This window comes from Salarias fasciatus, chromosome 19 (genome assembly GCF_902148845.1).
Source record: "Salarias fasciatus chromosome 19, fSalaFa1.1, whole genome shotgun sequence".
NCBI classification, from domain to species: Eukaryota; Metazoa; Chordata; class Actinopteri; order Blenniiformes; family Blenniidae; genus Salarias; species Salarias fasciatus.
Genome location: NC_043763.1, coordinates 6,388,668 through 6,407,524, shown reverse-complemented (window position 1 = coordinate 6,407,524; position 18,857 = coordinate 6,388,668). Strand labels below are relative to the sequence as shown.

At 51.1% G+C, this 18,857-nt stretch overlaps 1 protein-coding gene across 1 annotated transcript in view; it reads right to left on the bottom strand.

Annotated features, from left to right (window-relative positions):
* The window catches only part of LOC115407237 (mucin-17-like), a 36,558-nt gene that overhangs the window by 14,670 nt on the left and 3,031 nt on the right, over positions 1-18,857 (bottom strand). The window contains 1 exon segment of the mRNA XM_030117594.1: positions 11,483-11,783. Coding sequence (XP_029973454.1) covers positions 11,483-11,759 — 277 coding nt within the window. The 5' untranslated portion in view covers positions 11,760-11,783.

Genomic DNA, 18,857 nt, shown 5'->3' with positions numbered 1-18,857 from the left:
ATAATAAGTGATGGTAAGTGTCACAAAAAGCCATTCATTAGCAGACACAATTTATTAAATTACTTTGCCGGAGTGGTTCGTGCTGTCGGGACAGAGACACGTGTTCAAACCCAGGTCAGGGACTCTGTGCAGGGGTGTTTGCATGATCTCCATTTGGTTTTTACACTTTAGAAATGTATCCATCGATGTGATCATTGTGGGTATGAATGCCTGCACGGATGGTCGCATCTGTGTTACCACGGTTACACGACAACTAAAACACTGAATTATAGTTTCAGTCTGACTGAACCCGATAAGTGAAATCAAAGTTTTGGTAGAGTTACTGTAGCCAGAAAACGGGATAATAGTGGACTGATCCTGTATGTATACAGAGCAGACAGAGTGGAACGAGGCGAGTTGTCATCCACGTGCACTCCAGCTTGACGCTGAACCCCGTCCAAGAAGTTTAAACGTCATATGAAAACATGAGGGAGCTTGAAGTACAGAAGAGTCAGCTGACTGCTTGGACTCAGAGGCACTCGTCATCGACTGTTGTTGTGATCAGTGACGTTAAAGGAAGAGTGACAAAACTTCATGTTTTTGATTTTCATGTTATAATATGTCCGCTCTGGCCCGCTGCTCTTAACTCCTCAGGGGACACAATGTAATGAGCCGAGGTGAGTAGATGGTGCCGATGCTGCCAGTCAGGAGATCAGTGTTGCAGTTCAAGCTACCGGAGAAATAGTGTCAGCATTAAAGCCTGAACATGAGAGTGAACATGTGAGAACACGCACACTACAAGATCCTGAGAAGATTTATTCCACATTAGGCAGGGGAAACACGCTGCGGAAAAATTCCAGATTACATTTTCCAGTTCGTCGTGATAGAAGAGTGGACGCCAATGTTTTCTTTGAATGATGACGCATTCATGGCTGTCAACATATAATATCTCCCATCATCCTGTCTGTTTCATCCTGAATGCAAAATGAACTGCAAGTCATTTTTCTCCTTGGTGCTTTATTTCCTCAACTGTCTGCAGTCTGAAAGCTACAAACTCATTTTCAGGTCTTTTTCATTTATCTGTAAACACAATTCCTGCACCTGTAATGTGATCTAAAGAGTCACATTCAAAATCTGACCTGATCATGAACCCGTGAAATTCACATATCTGTCGTATAACTGTATCAAAACTCATGTCACAATGGACTGAAAGCTGCACAAAGTTGCTTTCACTAGCGGGGCCTTACACCACACGATAAGAGGGCGAAGCAGCAGATACAGCGAGTTTCAGCAACGCTGCGTCGTTCAACCCCCTGAATTAGTAGTTACTGGATGTAACTCCAGTTCTACGAGTAAGTGCGTGCCCGCCTACGGGCTTCGCTAGTGGCACTCCCCTTGGCGCAGCCAATCAACTGAGACAACAAAAGCTCGACGCACCAATCCCCCGCCGCCCGATGGCGCGGCTCCACGCCCCCCGAGGGTATACCCCGAGCTGGAGGCAGCCATTCTCCCTTCTTCTGAATCAGCCAAGTAAGGGAAGCAGACAGCTGGGCCAGCAGGTAGGCGGGCACGCACTTACTCGTAGAACTGGAGTTACATCCAGTAACTACTAATTCTACTTCGTAAGTGCTTAGCCCGCCTACGGGCTTCGCTAGTGGCACACACCCAGGCGAAGGCCGTAGGTCGATGAATGTACTCCCAGCTGGCATGCTGACGGGATTGGTGCGTAAGATGGAAGTAAACAAACCGTACGTCCAGAACGGTCGCAGAACCCCCAAAGAACGAGGCGGGCATCCATGCGCCGAAGCGCCGCCCGCGACGTGAACAAACATCGCCACAGTGACACACACACACGCCGGCCAGGGCAAGCCACAGCGGCAGGCGGGAAACCCTGGTCCGCGACCCACACAGGGAAGCGGCAGCCGGGCTAGAGGATCCAATACAGCGAGCGGCAGAACTCCTGTTCCCACGAACACCGTCACTGTAACAACATCCGCACACCGTGGCAGAGCCAAGCGGCAGGCGGGGAGAAAACTCTGGTCCGCGACCCCACCCGGGACGCGGCAGTCGAGCAAGAAGACCAACACGGCAAGCGGCAGAACTTCCGTTCCCGCTAAGCACCGTCACAGTCACAACATCAGCAGGCCGCGGCAAAAACCAAGCGGCAGGCGGGAAAGCCCTGGTCCACGACCCCACTCGGGACCCGGCAAACAGGCCAGAAGGACCAAAACGGTTAAGCGACGGAACTCGTGTTCTCGCTGAAACCGACATGGCCACAGAGTCAGTTCACATATCCAACAGATATGAACGCGGAGGCCCAGAAGGCAGCCTGGCAGATGTCACCGTGACACCCCTGCACAGGGCCGCACAGGCAGCCACACGCTGTGTGGAATGAGCATGAATCACTGCCAGCGGCGAGAGATTCTGTGCCCTGCAGGCAGCTGCAATAGCGCCCCCCACCCAGTGGACGTCTTTCTGAGAGGTCGGGGGCGGGGGGGGGGGGGGGGGGGGGGGGGGGGGGGGGGGGGGGGGGGGGGGGGGGGGGGGGGGGGGCACGCCCCCAGGCTCCAAACCCCACAAACAGCTGGTCCGTGGTGTGAAAACCAGCTGTGCGCTGGACATAACGCAGGGCCCTAACCGGGTACAGCAACCGCAGCCGTGGGCCGTCCTCAGATGAGCCAGGCCGGGAGCAAGCGTTTGGATCCGGATCACTCGCGACCGGAAGTCCGAAGTGATCACCTTGGGATTAAAGGCCGGGTTAGGCCAAAGATGCACAAGTCCCCCATCCTGGCTGAACAGCCTGCAGGATGGGCGGACCAACAAGGCGCAGAGATCCCCAACTCTCTTGGCGGATACTAGCGCGAACAAGATGGCGGCCTTGAAGGAGAGAAAGCGGACCTCCGCCTTCTCCAAAGGCTCGAAGAGGTGAGCCCCCCAAGACCCTCCAACACAACGTGGAGGTCCCACGGGGAGACCACATGCCTGGGGGGTGGCCGTAGCCAACACGCCCCACACAGAAACCGCTTCAACAGCGGGTGACTGCGTGCAGAGAAGTGGCCAAAGCCGCCGTAACCCGCTATGATGGCTGATGCAAACACCGCAGTGTGGATGCAGCTCAGCCACTGTCCAGCAGGGCCTGGAGGAACTCCATGGAATCCCAGGCACCGCCCACCGCGTGGTGGTCCAGGGTGACTCCCCACCCTGCGAGAGACGCATCCGTGAACACCTCGACGTGATGCGATACGCAGCCCAGGGGGACTCCTAGCATAGGAGAGCAGGATCCATTAAGAGAAGGAGATCCTGGCGTGCCCGAGGGCGGGATCGAGACCTTTCTGCATCCGTCCCGCTTCCCCAAGCAGCAGAGGCGTGCAGACCACCGTAGCAGCCTGCGCATGTGCAGAAGGCCCAACCAGAAGAAGGCCCACCAGGTGGGCCACGGCCATTAAATCCAGGACGGTCCTGACCAAACAGACCCTGACCAGAGGCATGGTCACTGCAGACCTCAGGGCTGAGAGGAGGGAGGCTCGCCTGTCCGCAGAGAGGCGGGCCGTCATAGAGAGCGTGTCCAGCTCCAAACCCAGATAAGCCATGCGCTGAGCTGGGGTGAGTGCGCTCTTGTCCCGGTTCACCAAGAACCCCAGGAGCTCTCCAGGAGGTGTCTGACCGTCAGCATGCGGAACCTCCTGGTGGCTATGTGAGTGTTTAGGGCCCGCTGGTCCAAAGCGGGTCTCATGACTCCGCTCTTCTTGGAACCAACAAGTAGGGAGAATAAAAGCCCGAATGCACCTCCTCCGCGTCCAGCTCCGTAACCGCGCCCCGGCGGAGGAGCGAGGACACTCCTGCTTCGAGAGCGGCCGCCCCACAGGGCATGCGAGCCGCGTACAAAGAACCCCATTGAAGAGAAGCGGGCGACAGGTGAACTGCAGGGCACAGCCGCTTCTCAGCGTCCTGAACAACCAGGGAGAAAGCGGTCCCCAACATAGCACGCCACGTCCGAAGCAGAGCGTGAGTGGCTGTACCACGGCCTGAGGGGACAGTCCACCCGTCCTCCCGGCCTCGGGAGACGGGGGACCCCCGGCGAAAGGGCTGAAGGGGGCGTCCCATGAAAGAGCGCGGGCGGCCGCTTCGGGGCCGCGGACCAGTGCTTTGCTGGGGACAAACCCGGTGGAGGTGGCGTGATCCCGAAGTTCTCGGGTCGCTGACCTTGGTGACGATGCCGGGGCGCTCATCAGCGGGAACCCAGGCTGGCACAGCTCCGCCGCTCTGACGCTTCGCTGTGCTAACACAGGCGGAAGCCGGCGGATAACGCAGCTTGGAGCGTTTATGAATGATGCCAGAGCCGGGGCGCTCATCGGCGGGGACCCGGGCTGGATAGCTCCACCGCTCTGACGCTTCACCTTGCTGACACAGGCGGAAATCAGCGGAAAAAGCAGTTTGGAGCGTTTGCGAGGTACCGGCGGGACCTCGACGGCGTTCCTCATGAGCATAGCACACGGTGGATGAGCCAGCAGCCTCAGCTCGTTGCTGTGACCCGCGTCCACGGCTGCAGCATGGCAATGAGGGGGCGTCCCATGAAGGAGCGTGGGTGGCCGCTCCAGGGCCGCGGACCAGCGCTTTGTTGGGGACAAACCCGGTGGAGGCGGCAAGATCCCGAAGTTTCTCGGGCCGCTGACCTCAGTGATGATGCCAGGGCCGGGACACTGCACGTAGCGCACGATGGGTGAGCCAGCGGCCTTAGCTCGCTGCTGCGACCCGCTTTCACGGCCGCAGTGCGACGAAAAGGGGGCATCCCCTGTAAGAGCGCGGGCGGCTGCTTAGTGGCCGCAGACCAGCGCTTTGTTGGGGACAGACCTGGTGGAGGCGGCATGATCCCGAGGCTTCTCGGGACGCTGAACCTCGGTGATGATGCCGGGACCGGGACGCTCAATAGCGGGAGCCCGGGCCGGCAGAGCTCCGCTGCTCTGAGGCATCGCCATGTCAATACAGGCGGAAACCGGCGGAGAACGTCACTGAGAGCGTAATGAATGAAGCCGGGACCGGGGCGCCCTACGGCGGGAACCCGGGGCGGCATAAGTCCGCCGCTCTGTCGCTCCGCTGTGCTAACACAGGCAAGGGCTGGCGGAAAACGCCACAGCGCGGCGGTGAGCGGGTGTCCCACAAAGAGCGCGGGCGGTCACTTTGGAGCCGCGGACCAGCACTTGTTGGGGACAAACCTGGTGGAGGCGGCGTGATCCCGAGGCTTCCCGGGCCGCTGAACCTCGGTGATGATGCCAGGACCGGGACGCTCAATAGCAGGAGCCCGGACCGGCAGAGCTCCTTTGCTCTGAGGCTTCGCTGTGTCAATACAGGCGGAAGCCGGCGGAGAGACACCGCTGGAGGTGGTATGAGTGATGCCGTGGCCGGGACGCTGCGCGGCGGTAGCCCGGGGCGGCACGGCACAGCTCCGCCGCTCTGACGCCTCACTGTGCCAACACGAGCGGAGGCCGGCGGATAAACGCAGCTGGAAGCATTGAGTGATGCCGGAAGCGGGGTGCCTTACGGCGGGGACCCGGGCCGGTGAAGTTCCGCCGCTCTGACGCCTCACTGTGCTGACACGAGCGGAGGCCGGCGGATAAACGCAGCTGGGAGCGTGGCGTGTGATGCCGGGAGCGGGGCGCCTTATGGCGGGGACCCGGGCCGGTGAAGTTCCGCCGCTGTGACGCGTCGCTGTGCTAACACGAGCATACGCCGGCGGAATTTACGGGTGCCGCCGGGGCCGCGATGCCCCACGGTGGGGACCTGGGCTGGCACACTTCGCCGCTCTGACGCTTCATCGTACTCACATGAGCCGAAGCCGGCGGATAGTGCAGCCTGGAGCGTTTGCGGGGGGCCGGCAGGACATCAGCAGCGCTCCGCTTGCGTGACACGCACGGCGGGGAAAGCTAGCGGCCCCAGCTCGCTGCTGTGCCCGCGTCCACCGCCGCCACGCGGCAGAGCGTGGAGGAAAAACCGGTGACGGTGCGTGCAGCCAGGCGGCTCCGTGTGCAGTCCGCTCACCGTTCTACGCCACTTATCACATAGCGGGGCGAAGGGAGGGAAGAGCCCCGCCGAGCTTGATGCTCAGTCATACAAGCACGGGAAGGGGGAGGATAGCTGCTCTTGAGAGATGCAGCTGTGGAGAGGGCGTTCCATGAAAAGCGCGGGCGGCCGCTCCTGGGCCGCGGACCAGCGCTTTGTTGGGGGCGAACCCGGCAGAGGCGGTGCGGTCCCGACGTTTCTCGGGCCGCCGGCCGCGGTAATGCTACCAGGGCGGGGCGCTCATCAGCGGGGACCCGGCCGGCGTGGCCCCGCCGCCTCGCTGTGCTTAACACAGGCGGAAGCCGGCGGAAAGTAGTTTGGAGCGTTGCGAGGCGCCGTGCAGGACCTCGACGGCGCTCCGTTTGCGCCTCGCGCTCGGCGGGAGAGCCAGCGGCCAAGCTCGCCGCTGCGTACCGCTTACACGGCAGCAGCGCGGCGAGCGCGTGGAGGGAGAGCCCGTGATAGCGCCGTGCGTCCGGGCTGCTTCGCGCGCGCTCCGCTCGCCATTCTCTGCTTTATCACGTAGCGAGAGAAGGGAGGGAGAGAGCCCCTCCAGCTTGCGCGGGAAGAGGGGAGGCTAGCTGCTCCTTAGTGATGTATCACAACAGCCGTGCTAATGGTAGCCCCTCACCGTCCTCTTGGCGGTGAGCGGGGCGTCCCAGACACGTAGCACGCAGGCCTGGAACGGTGGCACGGCGGGACACAGCACCGCAGTCCGTGACTGGGTTGCTAGCCCGGGTGCTAAGCCGCGCTGCGCCGGCTCGGAGGCTACGGCGGAGGCGCGAGGCCGCGTTGAGCAGCGGAGGTGAAGAGCCCCGCGAGGTGCTCCACGGGCTCGCGGGGGGCTCAGGCAGTAGTACTGCAACAACACATCATGAGTAGGGCATACTAACCTGTCTCACGGTGGTCTGAATAAGGTGGAGAAGGCGCCGTCGCGTTGCGTGGGCTCCATAGACGCGGGGACGCCGCTGCTGCTGCTGCTGCCGCATGCGCGGGAGCCGGTGAGACGGCGCCCATAAAGGCCGCTCGCCACTGGGTTACCTCGAGCGGCAGAGTGAGGCAGGCAGGCAGACAGGCCGCTGACAGTGATGCCGTCAGCCGACGCAGACAAAGCAGCGCTTGAAATGATCTTGCTCGATGAGCAGGGTGATAGGCCCGACGCCCGATGGCGACTGGTCACGGGCAGGTCCATCCATCTTGATTCGAAGAATCTTGATCCGAAGAAACTTGTGGCTTCTTAATGTCTCAAGTGATGCTGAGGAAGAAGAAGGGAGAATGGCTGCCTCCAGCTCGGGGTATACCCTCGGGGGGCGTGGAGCCGCGCCATCGGGCGGCGGGGGATTGGTGCGTCGAGCTTTTGTTGTCTCAGTTGATTGGCTGCGCCAAGGGGAGTGCCACTAGCGAAGCCCGTAGGCGGGCTAAGCACTTACGAAGTAGAATGCAACTATACACTCAACAAAGGAAGTACATTTAATGGCTCATATAATCTGGACCTGGCATGCAAGTCAAACATCAACTCACACACAAACAAAGGACTCCCTATTTTGAGCTTCTGCAAAGGAATATCTTAACGGTAAGGAATGTGAGGAATCTGAGGGAGTGTTTCCAGCGCACAGGTGACCTCCTGAGCATGGCTTGTTAGCTCTGTATGACCTAATAAGTCTTCAACAGCCCTGTCTACATTTAAAAACAAGGGTCTTCCTCTTAAATCCTGGTATGAAGGCAAAACGGGGAAAAGAAAGCAGCTGGAGGAGTGTAAGAGAAGCCAGCCGGCTACTTTTACACAGCACCAAACAGACCGAGACATTAGTCACAGGTCGACAGGTGTGTTAAACCCACATAAATTCACTCAAATAAAAAAACAAACAAACATATTTATCTCAAAGATTATACAAAAAAAAAAGGAGTTTTCACTCCAGTCCACCAATCAGTTAATCATCCAAAACCATGACTATTGATCACACTGGTCAAACTCCATCAGCTTTGTTTACAGAAGGACACATTCTCATAGGAGCAAAGGGTAAGATGATCCTCCACCAGGTTTGGACGCTCCTCCTAACACAGAATCGAGTTCTACCTGCACCGTCATCAAGTCAAGCCGAAATGCAAACAGATCAGGTCGTCACATGTCGACAGCTGACAGAGTATTTATGTAGTTTCATAACCGGCTGAAAACCGGCAGTGTAAACATGTTCCATATTAATGAGGATGGAAACTGTGTGACCACTGATGGTATTAACTAGGACGGGCAATTAATAAAAAATTAAGGGTTGGATTCAATGCTCAACTCAGAGACTCCAAAAAAAAAAAAAAAAGTGCTCCAAAAGATTTATCATGATTTCATTGCCACAACAAGAGGAAAAAAAATAATTTTCACCAGCTACAAATAAAAGGTTCCAGCTGGATGTGGGTCAATCGAGTTCAGTTTTCAATGTGAAAGCAAAACTAGTATGGTTTGATCCGAACGCTGCGTGAAGAGCTGGCAGCAGCTGCAATGCAAATCTGGTGCAGCCTGAATCAGGAGTGAAAGTATTCACACTCACAGCAGACTGAAGAAATGACCCTGTTAATGACAGCTAACAAAGAAAAAAAAACACCCTTTTTCCAGGTCTCATTTCAGCATCAGGAAACTGAATGTAAGCAATACAGTGATGGACCTTAGCAGAAACAAACTCACAACTCAGACGCAGATTGCAATGTCTTTAAAGTAAACATTAAAAAAACAAAAAAAGTCAGATTTTAATCCCTGCTTAGAAAACGGCTTAGAAACAGTAGTAGCCTCATTTCAAACACAAAATGTCCTTTTGTCCTTTGCAACTAAAAGCAATTCTCCGAAAATTCTAACCAGTAATTCAACATCACTTTTTAAAAAAGATAGTTTTGATGGACGCAAAGTGTCAAACAGCTACTTTTTCAATTTACAGATGTTGAATAACAAACTGAACTAAAGGAGGACTCCAATCAATATTAAACAAAGATGAGGGAGATGACGAAGAAGACAAAGAGGAAGAAGACAAAGATGACAGAGACGACGATGCCCAAGACCGAGAAGATGAAGCAACATCTCGCTCTTAACATCTCATTAATCGTCTCCCTCTCGGCCTCACAGACATACCTACGACATTCTGGCCTGTGTGTGTGTGTGTGTGTGTGTGTGTGTGTGTGTGTGTGTGTGTGTGTGTGTGTGTGTGTGTGTGTGTGTGTGTGTGTGTGTGTGTGTGTACCAGTGCAATGCGGTAGCAGTCGGAGAGGAGGGGTCAGAAAAACAGAACCCCTTGTTCCTTCCTCACTGTAACGGTGCTGGCCTGGCTTTTAATGAACTGGCAGCGAGCCCGCCATACCAGGCGGTCACTGGGCAGGAGGCCCCTCTGGCATCGATGCAGATCATCATCAGGGGGCTTAGCTGGAGGGACTCAACTTTTCTCGGCAAGCGGGTTACGCTGCGCTGCATCTCGCTGCTGTAATTAAAACTCTTCTGGACACATTTTTGGGAATTTCTGAGCTCCATCTCTAATCGAACTCGCGCCCGGTGAGAAGTCTGCAGTGCTTGGCGCCAGCACCAGCAATCCGCACTGCGTGCACGGCGAGCTCTAATGCAGCGTGTGTTTATTTCTTGGCTTGTGAATCACAGGTAACATCCAACACTTCAGGCTGTGTTTGTGAGCTACGCTGGTAGCCTGGAGGTTTGCTGCCTTGAGGTTATATCGAATTGAAAGTCTATTCGCTGTGAATTCCATCTGAAGAAAAATGATTTAAACTTCAGAAATGTGATTTTTCTTTTTCTGGACTCTACTCCAGTGCAGGTGCTCAGAGTGAAAGGTGAAGGACTTCTGCTGTGCGCCCGAGGTGGGAGTGAGCCTCCGAGTCGACCTTGGCAGAGGAGAAATACCTTATCTCTCTTCAGAGTTCACATTCTCAAACAAAACCCTCGCTCTAAACCGTGATGGGCGACCATGACCGGCATGATAACTGCAAAGAGTGTGTACCGCAGCGGACACACCCAGGCCGCCGTCGGGACCGGCGCGTTTCCCGTCGTCTCCCTAAAACCACAGCTCGGTCTCAGAACGTGTCCGTGCATATGCGTCTGCTGTTGTGGGGTACGGCTCGACGACGAGAGCTCGGATCCGACGGAAATCCCCGGCAGCCTCCCGACTGAAGCGACAGAGATCTGGGCTCCCGCTGCGGGACGCGGCGGCAGGAGAAACGGGCGGAGTTAAGTAATTAGCCAAGACTGCTTAAGCGCTGCCAAACAAACACGCATAAAACAACCCCGGGGAACTAAACACTGTTTGTACCGCTGTGTCCTCACCACAGCCAGCGCTCTGAAACAAGGTTTGGGCTGTTTGTGTTTCAGGGCTTATTGCTGGTCTAGGTGTGATTAAGCTCCGTATAAAACCGAGGCTCATACAGTTCACACCGAACCACTGGGGAAAACAAAACCGTCCACAATAAGCATGCTGATATACGAGTGTGCCTCTGCAAGCTCCAACAAGATCCGCGCTGCAAAACGCTGGGAAAAGTCAGAGACGTGCTTCAAGTTTCTTGGGAGAGTGTGATTTTTTTTCTCTCTCTCTCTCTTTGTAGAGGAGTTGGCTTTTACCTAAACTGTTGACTGCGTGGGCGTATTTCTGCACACGGGTAAAGAGACACCATCCTCTCTGTGAAAGGTGCCGACCTTCACCTTGTGTGTAACCTGAAGAGCTCGCAGGCCAGGGACGGTACCGCCCAACGGGGCCAACACTGATTTTTCCTTCTTTTTTTTTTTTTTTTTTGACAGCAAACTGAGCTGCAGGTCAGAAGGTGAGTCGGTGCGTTCAAACATCTCCCCAGTGAACAAACACACACGCCTGCGAGCCAAGAAGCAGGATTTTCAACTGGTTCCCGTCACTTTATTCCCACTCGCCTGCAATGACGCCTCACTAATGAAAGAAAACAACTTTTCTCAAGTAGATGGACAATACTGGATACCAGACTTTTTGTTTCCTTGTGAACGGACATTATTTTCAAAACATGTGGGGTTCTCAGGATCTCAGAACCCTATCAAAATAAAAGATGCATTATTGACTCACTCAGCAGCGCTGTAACTAAAGGAAGCCGTGATTGCAAAGCACCGCTGTCAATATTGATATGATTGTCATAAGATAAGTTGATTGAGAGGTGGTGTTGGTGTCACAACACTGAGCCTCTGTTTACACCATCCAGGATCCACACTATAGGTTACTTTACAGTTTGAATTTACCCTATTTTTTCCATTTTGGAATCAGATCTTCTGATATATCTGTTTTAATATATGTTTAATTCATTCTGATACATTTCATTTTTATGTGTGTGTCTGTCAATATCAAGAGTGTCCATTCTATCTTAATTCTAAAGGATTAACGAGTAACAGAAGATGGATTCATACATTAAATTGAATAACGTATAAGGTGCGGTGAGCTCTTCTTACCGTGGCTGTTTCCCTGTGCGTGGGCCTGCTTTCCAGATCGGTGTCCTCCTTTATGCCCGGCCGGGTGCAGCTCCACGGCCAGGTCCAGAGACGGACCGAGACCGTGCCGGCTGGACTCGGAGTCCTTCTTCCTCTTGCCCTTCAGCCAGCCCAGAGCCCGGCCCAGGGAGCGACTGCGCTTCTTCCGCCCATTTTTCCCTTGTTTCTCGTGGGCAAAAATATCAACCACATCCTGGGGAACCATGTCCCCGAAGCCCAGCGAGTCCCGGTTTGACATGCCACCTCACACTGGAGCTACGCCCTGGAAAAAACAAAACAAACACAGCAGAGAGGAGAAGCAGAGTGAAATTTAAAGCCACGTGTATTTCAAAGCTCAATGAGTAGTAATATTCACGGTCTGATTGACGTTTATGTACAACTCCAGCCAAGTATGAAAAGTGATGTATGGAAATTTGAGGCTTGAATGAGGTAATCCATCCATCAGGGAGAATTTGGACAAGTGTCGACTAACTTATCCCTGTCATTGTGGATAATCAGGGATATTTAAGAAAACCCAACCGTGTTATTATGACGATGAAAATTACAGCATCCAAGATTTCTGCAAGGAAAGAAACCGTTTGACTGAAAAAGCTGCTAAAATCAGTGTCCTTACAATAATGACTGCATTCGATTACTCAAAGTTCATCTTTCTCAAGCTTACAGCAAAAACCTGAAAATATTACCCATAAACCATGAAAACTAAAGCAGGGATGTGTCGATAGTTTTAATATCGTTGCAGTTTAACTCTTTAGCTCAGTCCATATGTTTATGGTTGCACACAGAACCCCCCGCCCCCCGCTGCTTCCTCCAAAACCAAACTCAACAGATCTGCAAAGACGGGACTGGCACCGCTCCCTTCATTCCACAACACGGAGTCATCATTCACAAAGCCGCACCCGAAAGCTCGTGCACTTTCACATACAGGCACAACGAGACACTCGGACGAATGGAGAACTAAAATAGCAACAAACGTGGAGTTTTTTTTTTTTTTTTATATCAAACTGCCTCCATTCATATGTTGGTAGCGTCACGTTTTCATGGTTTTTCTTTATGTGTGTGTAATTTTCAGTTTCCTTCCCTCCTACAAACCTCCCCTTGCTCATGTTGCCTTATTTGCAGCAGATTTACCCGCCTCGCTCTGCGGGGATCCGTAGCTTAACCTGTTCTTCTTCCAAGCTGCAAACTTTATTAGATACTTATCTCCAGAAAAAAAAAAAAAATCGCAGGCTAAAAGCAGGAAGAGGCTCTCGGATGACAGAAGTCAGAGGTAGAGGAGGGCCGGGAGTTAAGAGAAGCATGACTCCCTGGTGTTGAAGCGCTTCATAAAAATGCATGGAAAACAGTGGCAGCAGGTTTGTTACTTTATGTGACATGAACGTAAAGCACAGAAAAATGTCACGTTTTATGATGATCACAAATGACACTTTTCTAAAACGGCTCACTATCATCAAACCTTTTACTAAAACATATTCAGACAACTCTGTTTTTACTGTGACAAGAACATTAAGTAACAAGAGGCGAAACATGCAGTCCACAGGCGGATAGTTACAATTTTCTGTTGCTGTTGTTCAATTGCCAGACAAAAAATTTAAAACAGTAGAAATGAAATGAGGAATATAAACTAGGGAAGCAACATTTTAAACGACTACAACTAATGAATTTAACACCCTCTGCACCAGCGGCCAAAACCAGCCAGTTGAGGCTCCAATCCAGCCTGCCGGCTCCCCAGCATTTTCTAAGAATTTCAAAGAAGACAGATTTTTTTAACACATTTCTTGAAAAAAGCAGACACAAGACAAAAGCTGAAATCTTACAGAGGCTGTACTGAAAGCTAGCAGACTAGCGTTACTCTCAAAGCCATGCTGTCAGGGTGAGTTTGCAAAAACACGCCTAATCCAACAGCTATGGCAGAAGTTTTATGAACATTTCACTGTATTTTGCACCAGAAGGTTTCTTTAAAACTGGCTTTTAGTTGAGACTGTTGTAATATTCAGATATATATGTTTGGTTTTGTGAGAATAGAGACATTATAATCACATTTACTCTGCAAAACAGCAAAGAAACACTATGTGAAAGTAATAAAGTCACAGTAAAATGATGATATTAGATATAGTGAAAAATAAGTGTAACAGGAGTGAGAACTGCATGCCTCTATCTATATGTATTACTTTAAGGATCAGGTACTCAGAATATCATACAAATTTCTCTCAAAATCTAATCTCCACTGCCTCGGCACACAGGCAATGAGTCTATTTTCATTCAGAATTTCCATAATATATCAAAGGACAGTTTTGTCTTCTGGTTGTTCGATATGATCCAGATCTCACCCAAAATTAAATCACTACTTCCTTTGCATAATTTGTTATATTTTATCAAAATACATCAAGTTTTTCAGTTATCCTGTTGAGAAAAAACAAGCTAACAAAAAAAACCAATGAAATCATTCCTGTGAAACACGGGTTGGGAATTAAATCCAGAGTCTTGAAACCTTTTCTGCCTCATATCCAACACAAAGACCCTCCCAGTCATGTAATGACCTTCAATATTCTGGCCCATCAATGACTCCGGATTTATAAATAAAAGTAATCAAGAATGACTCATGCTTGTTATTGTAGCGCACATCTTCTGGGAATCCATTCAACAATCGCGGGGATATTTCAGTCTCAACAGTGATGTGAGTGCGGAAAAAACAGTGAAGTCAAGAATGAGGTTTGGGTCTAGGGGGAGAGGTTTCCATCCAAGTTCATGTTCGGAGTACACAGCGCTGTCTGAGAGACTTAAGATGAGTACCTGAGCTCTTAAAGCACTTTTCCAAACTTTAAACACAAGCGGGCCGTTTCTGAAGCAGTTTGTTATCTTAATGCAGACGAGCTGAACTCGTTCTGCACCGCAGCCGATGTGAAGGGATGTTTTATACAGAGTGAGTGGTAGTGAAAGGACAATAACAAGACGGAGTGAGTATCCATCTTCTCCGGGGAGAGAGCAGCACCGGGCCTCTCCCTGCACTTAGCCCTGTGTTTCTCCTGCTCCAAATTACAGTCATTTGGCCATGACTAAGATCCGTGCCTCGGCTGTAAGCCGCCAATCATCAGACGCCTCTCTTAAGAAAGCGCGGCCGGTTCATTTGTTTATAGCTCGCAGGCCGCTGGGAGTGCAACCACTCCCCCCGTTGCTCCCATCACAGAGGGGGCCGGAGCGGTGCTAGGAACTCTGGGATGCGGCGGGGACCACCCAGCGGACCACTGTCTGTGCAGTCCTGGCCACGAGAGGTTGACTCATGCCCACCGTTGCCGTGGTTACGCCAAACAACCTGCAATTTTCAGTTTTGCAAACAAATTTAATGTGATGACGCACAGAGCGGAGTGTCCTCACCCTGCGCTGAACCCCAACCCTCTGAAAAACACCGCTTTGTGTACTTCCTGAGGTCGTTTTCCTCTTACGATTTACAGATTCGCTGAATTATTTAGGTAAAAAGTCACAACCCTTTTTCTCTATAAATAAGTCTAAAACTAACAAAAGCATGGGCCTCTTAATTACAGAGCTGCCTCATTGTTCAGTAATTACCAAACCCCTAACCACACCTCTCGGTTCATAAGGGCTGAAACACCGACTTTACACACGGAAGAAGAATTCGGCATCATTATTCCCATTATCTACAAACCACCACAACTGAGCCCCACATTATTCTTGAGTTCATTTAAAAAACAAGTCTATGTGGCGAGCGCGTATGTGCCGTCTTTTCTCTCACACACTGAACCGGCTGTGGTTATCAAGCCCAGCCCCGATCCTGCCCGAACAGGCATGTGTCCCAACACGCTGTTTACTTATCCTTCACAAAAGACGTCAGGCCTCGCATTGAACGGGAGATACCGCTCTGACACCGCCGCTGTGTCAATACCTGCCGCGCCGACTGCCTATTGGACATTGGCAGCACTTGTGTACACTTCAGCACGGGGTAAGCGGGCGCTGATAATAGTTTACACACCGTCTGGAAATAAAGTGGGAGACTCAGCATACCTGGAAATAACATATCTGGACTGGGTGGCTCTGACAGCTTTATGTCAGGAAGCTGCAGGACATGAATTCCAGAGCGGTTCTAGGTCTTTGCTCCACATCTATACTGTCAGGTCGCAACTGTAACACCACATTCGAGTGACATTTCCTGGTTAATGCGGCTTATATGCTTTGACAGAAGGAAGACCAGCCGCTGTCACACCTAAACACTAAAAGTTCATGTGCACACAAAGTGAGCTGCTGTAAATATATTTTCACTCTCAAATAGGGATTTAGCCAATGGATCATGGTTCTTGAAAGTCAAATTTGCAGCTTGCACTAAGAGGAAAGTCCCTGCAAACTATCCACAGAGAAAGGTGCACATCCTGTACTCAGCAGCTTTAAATGAGGTGTTCGCAATTTCTGGAGTTTTCTGACGTCACGGTCACTCACTGCATGTGTCCGCCCACCGGCCGACCGTGTAAGCCTTTAAGAAAACACCCAGTGGTCAAAATGTTACAATAACAGCAAGTTTTGAAAAGCGAGCATTAAGGAAAAGCTGCTAAGTACAGTGCGGTTTATCTAATCCACTTCCGTGAGGATTTTCTGACCATCACCACCTGAGTCATGACATCCAGCCTGGGACACACGGGATTTTCTTTAGACCACACTGAAATCTACATTAAGTCTCTACATTAAGCCTATGTTAAAAACATGGGGCTCCTAACCCAATGCAGTCTGTTAGATGATCAGTAATCCACCAACCAATCAGGAAAATGGGTTTGCAAACAAAAGGGAAGCAACTGTGACAGTATCCTCGATTGTGTGTGTGGTCTTATAGCTGGAGGGTTTCATGAAGTGATATGACGGTCAAGATGTATGCCGAAAGTCATGATGACCCCCCATATCACTCCCCCGCATCGAGTAAACGCTATTACATCAAGATACAGCTGCTATCAACCAATAAAAATGCAGCAGAAGACACTGTGAGAGCAGTGGAGGTTAACTGCTGGACAAAGACCAAAGTCAACTTCTACCTACAAACCAAACCAAACTAACCTGTTAACTTGTTTCTTTATTTCAAAAACAATATTTTCCATTTTTGAGAAGCCTAAAAAACTTTTTAATGTAAAGAATTAGATTCATGTCTGCCAAAAAGGGGCATCAGTTGACATTGATCTGGAATCTGATTCGGATTCAACAAATGGCCTCATCTCAGACGTGTACCAAGCACGTCCAGTTGGAGGGTATGCACACGGGCTGATCCAAGGCCAAGATCAAGCACATTGAAACTCGCACCATATTTATACATCTCCCTGAAAACTGGCAGTAACATGAAAAATGTGCTGGAATGCAAGCTCATGCTTCAAACCCTGCAGAAATCCAGCTCCTCAAATAGACACCCACAAACGCTGCAAACAATCATAAAGTTGATTCACGTAAATATTTCCTCTGGTCTCTGTGGTGCATGCGAGTGTGTGTGCGTGAGTGTGTGTGTTGGGGGGGTTTGTAGGAAGTGTAACTTCTGCAGTGAGTCACACAGAGGAGCTGACGGAGCAGACACCGTCTCAGTGGGGAAAGGCGAACCCAGAGAGGGAGCGGCAGCGATATCGACAGCCGCCTTTGTTTGAATTAGGACTGGCTCGGTGTAACCGGGAGGCCATTCACATCCAGCCTTGTGCTGCCGGTTTCACATGGCATGCCTCTTGGCTTGCGCAGAGTAAAGCTGGGGTCAGGGTGAACACTGCTAGCCTCCACACTAGAGGGAAAGAACAGATTAGCGAGGTTAATGCTCTCCTTTGAAGAGGAAAGGAAGGATGTTTTGGGTCTGTTCCAGCGTCCAGGACAGACAGCTAAATGACAAGAACAGGCTTTACACCAACAGTCACTTCAGAAAATAACAGCTTTCAAGTTTAACTCTGTAACCAAGCAGCAAGTGTTTAGCGGTGAGAAAACTGGTGTTAGTGTGCAGCACCTGCAGGCATCGGTGAGCACAGGGCGTTGTCTGTCTTCTCTGGGCATTATCAAACAAAAGAGAGCACTGCTGCTCGGGAGAAGGCTTAAGCTGCCTTGTCTGAACTGGAACACAGCACGCTCATGTGCAAACAGTGCATAAGACGTTCCCCGTGATGGATGACGGGATGACTGACAGACGAAATGGAAACACTTCAATCGACTTCAAGAGATTTAACAATTAAAAGTAGTGACAGTCAGCAAAACGCAAATCACTGAATGGTTTCTCGCAACAAAGACGTCCCACATTAAAGGTGCAGTATGGAAAAATGAAGTAATGCCACTCTTCTGTCACTCTTAGGGTTACCTAAGCAAGATGGCGATTTGACCCATCTAAGATGGCGATTTGAAACCCAGCACAGCCAATCCTGTCCTGTTTTCTCTGACATCACGCCCTTATGCAAGTTAAGCCCCTCCTACAAGAACGTGCGACGAACGCCCCTCGACCAATCACGGTTAGAGCCTCATGGGCTCTTCTGATTGGTCAAAGATACCTGGAGCTGTCGAGATTCCTTTTCAGCTCAGAACAGTGACAGATGGAAACGCTGCACCCTCGCGGTAGTGCCATTATGCTACACTCCTAAAGGATTATCAATGGGTACTCTAACATTTAATCCAAAGAAAACACAGAAAAATTAGCATTGGCTAGCAAAATCCTGCCTACAGCACCTTTAAAGTAATGATCAAAACTTAAAACCTTTGCTGTGTTCATTACTCAATCTGCCATTTTTCTATATTGGACTCGAGACAAACTCGATTTACAAGACTGGACAGGCTTCGGCTCGCTGCTTATCAACACACAGACGACCTTTTAATCACTTATTTCAAAAGCTATAAATAGAAACGTAACGTCACAGGAGGGTCAGGCTAAAACTTAAATAATGATGACAGAGAAAAAAACTCATGACCAACTTACCAACACATCATCTTAAACACACAGCGGCGACAGACCTGGACTGAAAGATAATCTCTTCCTGACATTTTGTGGTTCAATTGTTTGCTCTTGAAAGGATACGGTTTCAGAATAAGATCATGCACGTAATGAAGGCGATTAGGAAAAGAAAACAACAATGCGGCGTGACAATAATGACATGAATAAACCAAAATGCTGCGAAGTTCAGTGAGGTGAAAGAGGCCATGTGTGTGTGTGTGTGTGTGTGTGTGTGTGTGTGTGTGTGTGTGTGTGTGTGTGTGTGTGTGTGTGTGTGTGTGTGTGTGTGTGTGTGTGTGTGTGTGCTGCACAGGGCTCTGTGGATCCAGGTTGGCGTGCTGTGAGGCCTCTGCAGCCATGCAGCAGCTTGTCTGCTCAGAGCAGCGACTGCATTCCTGA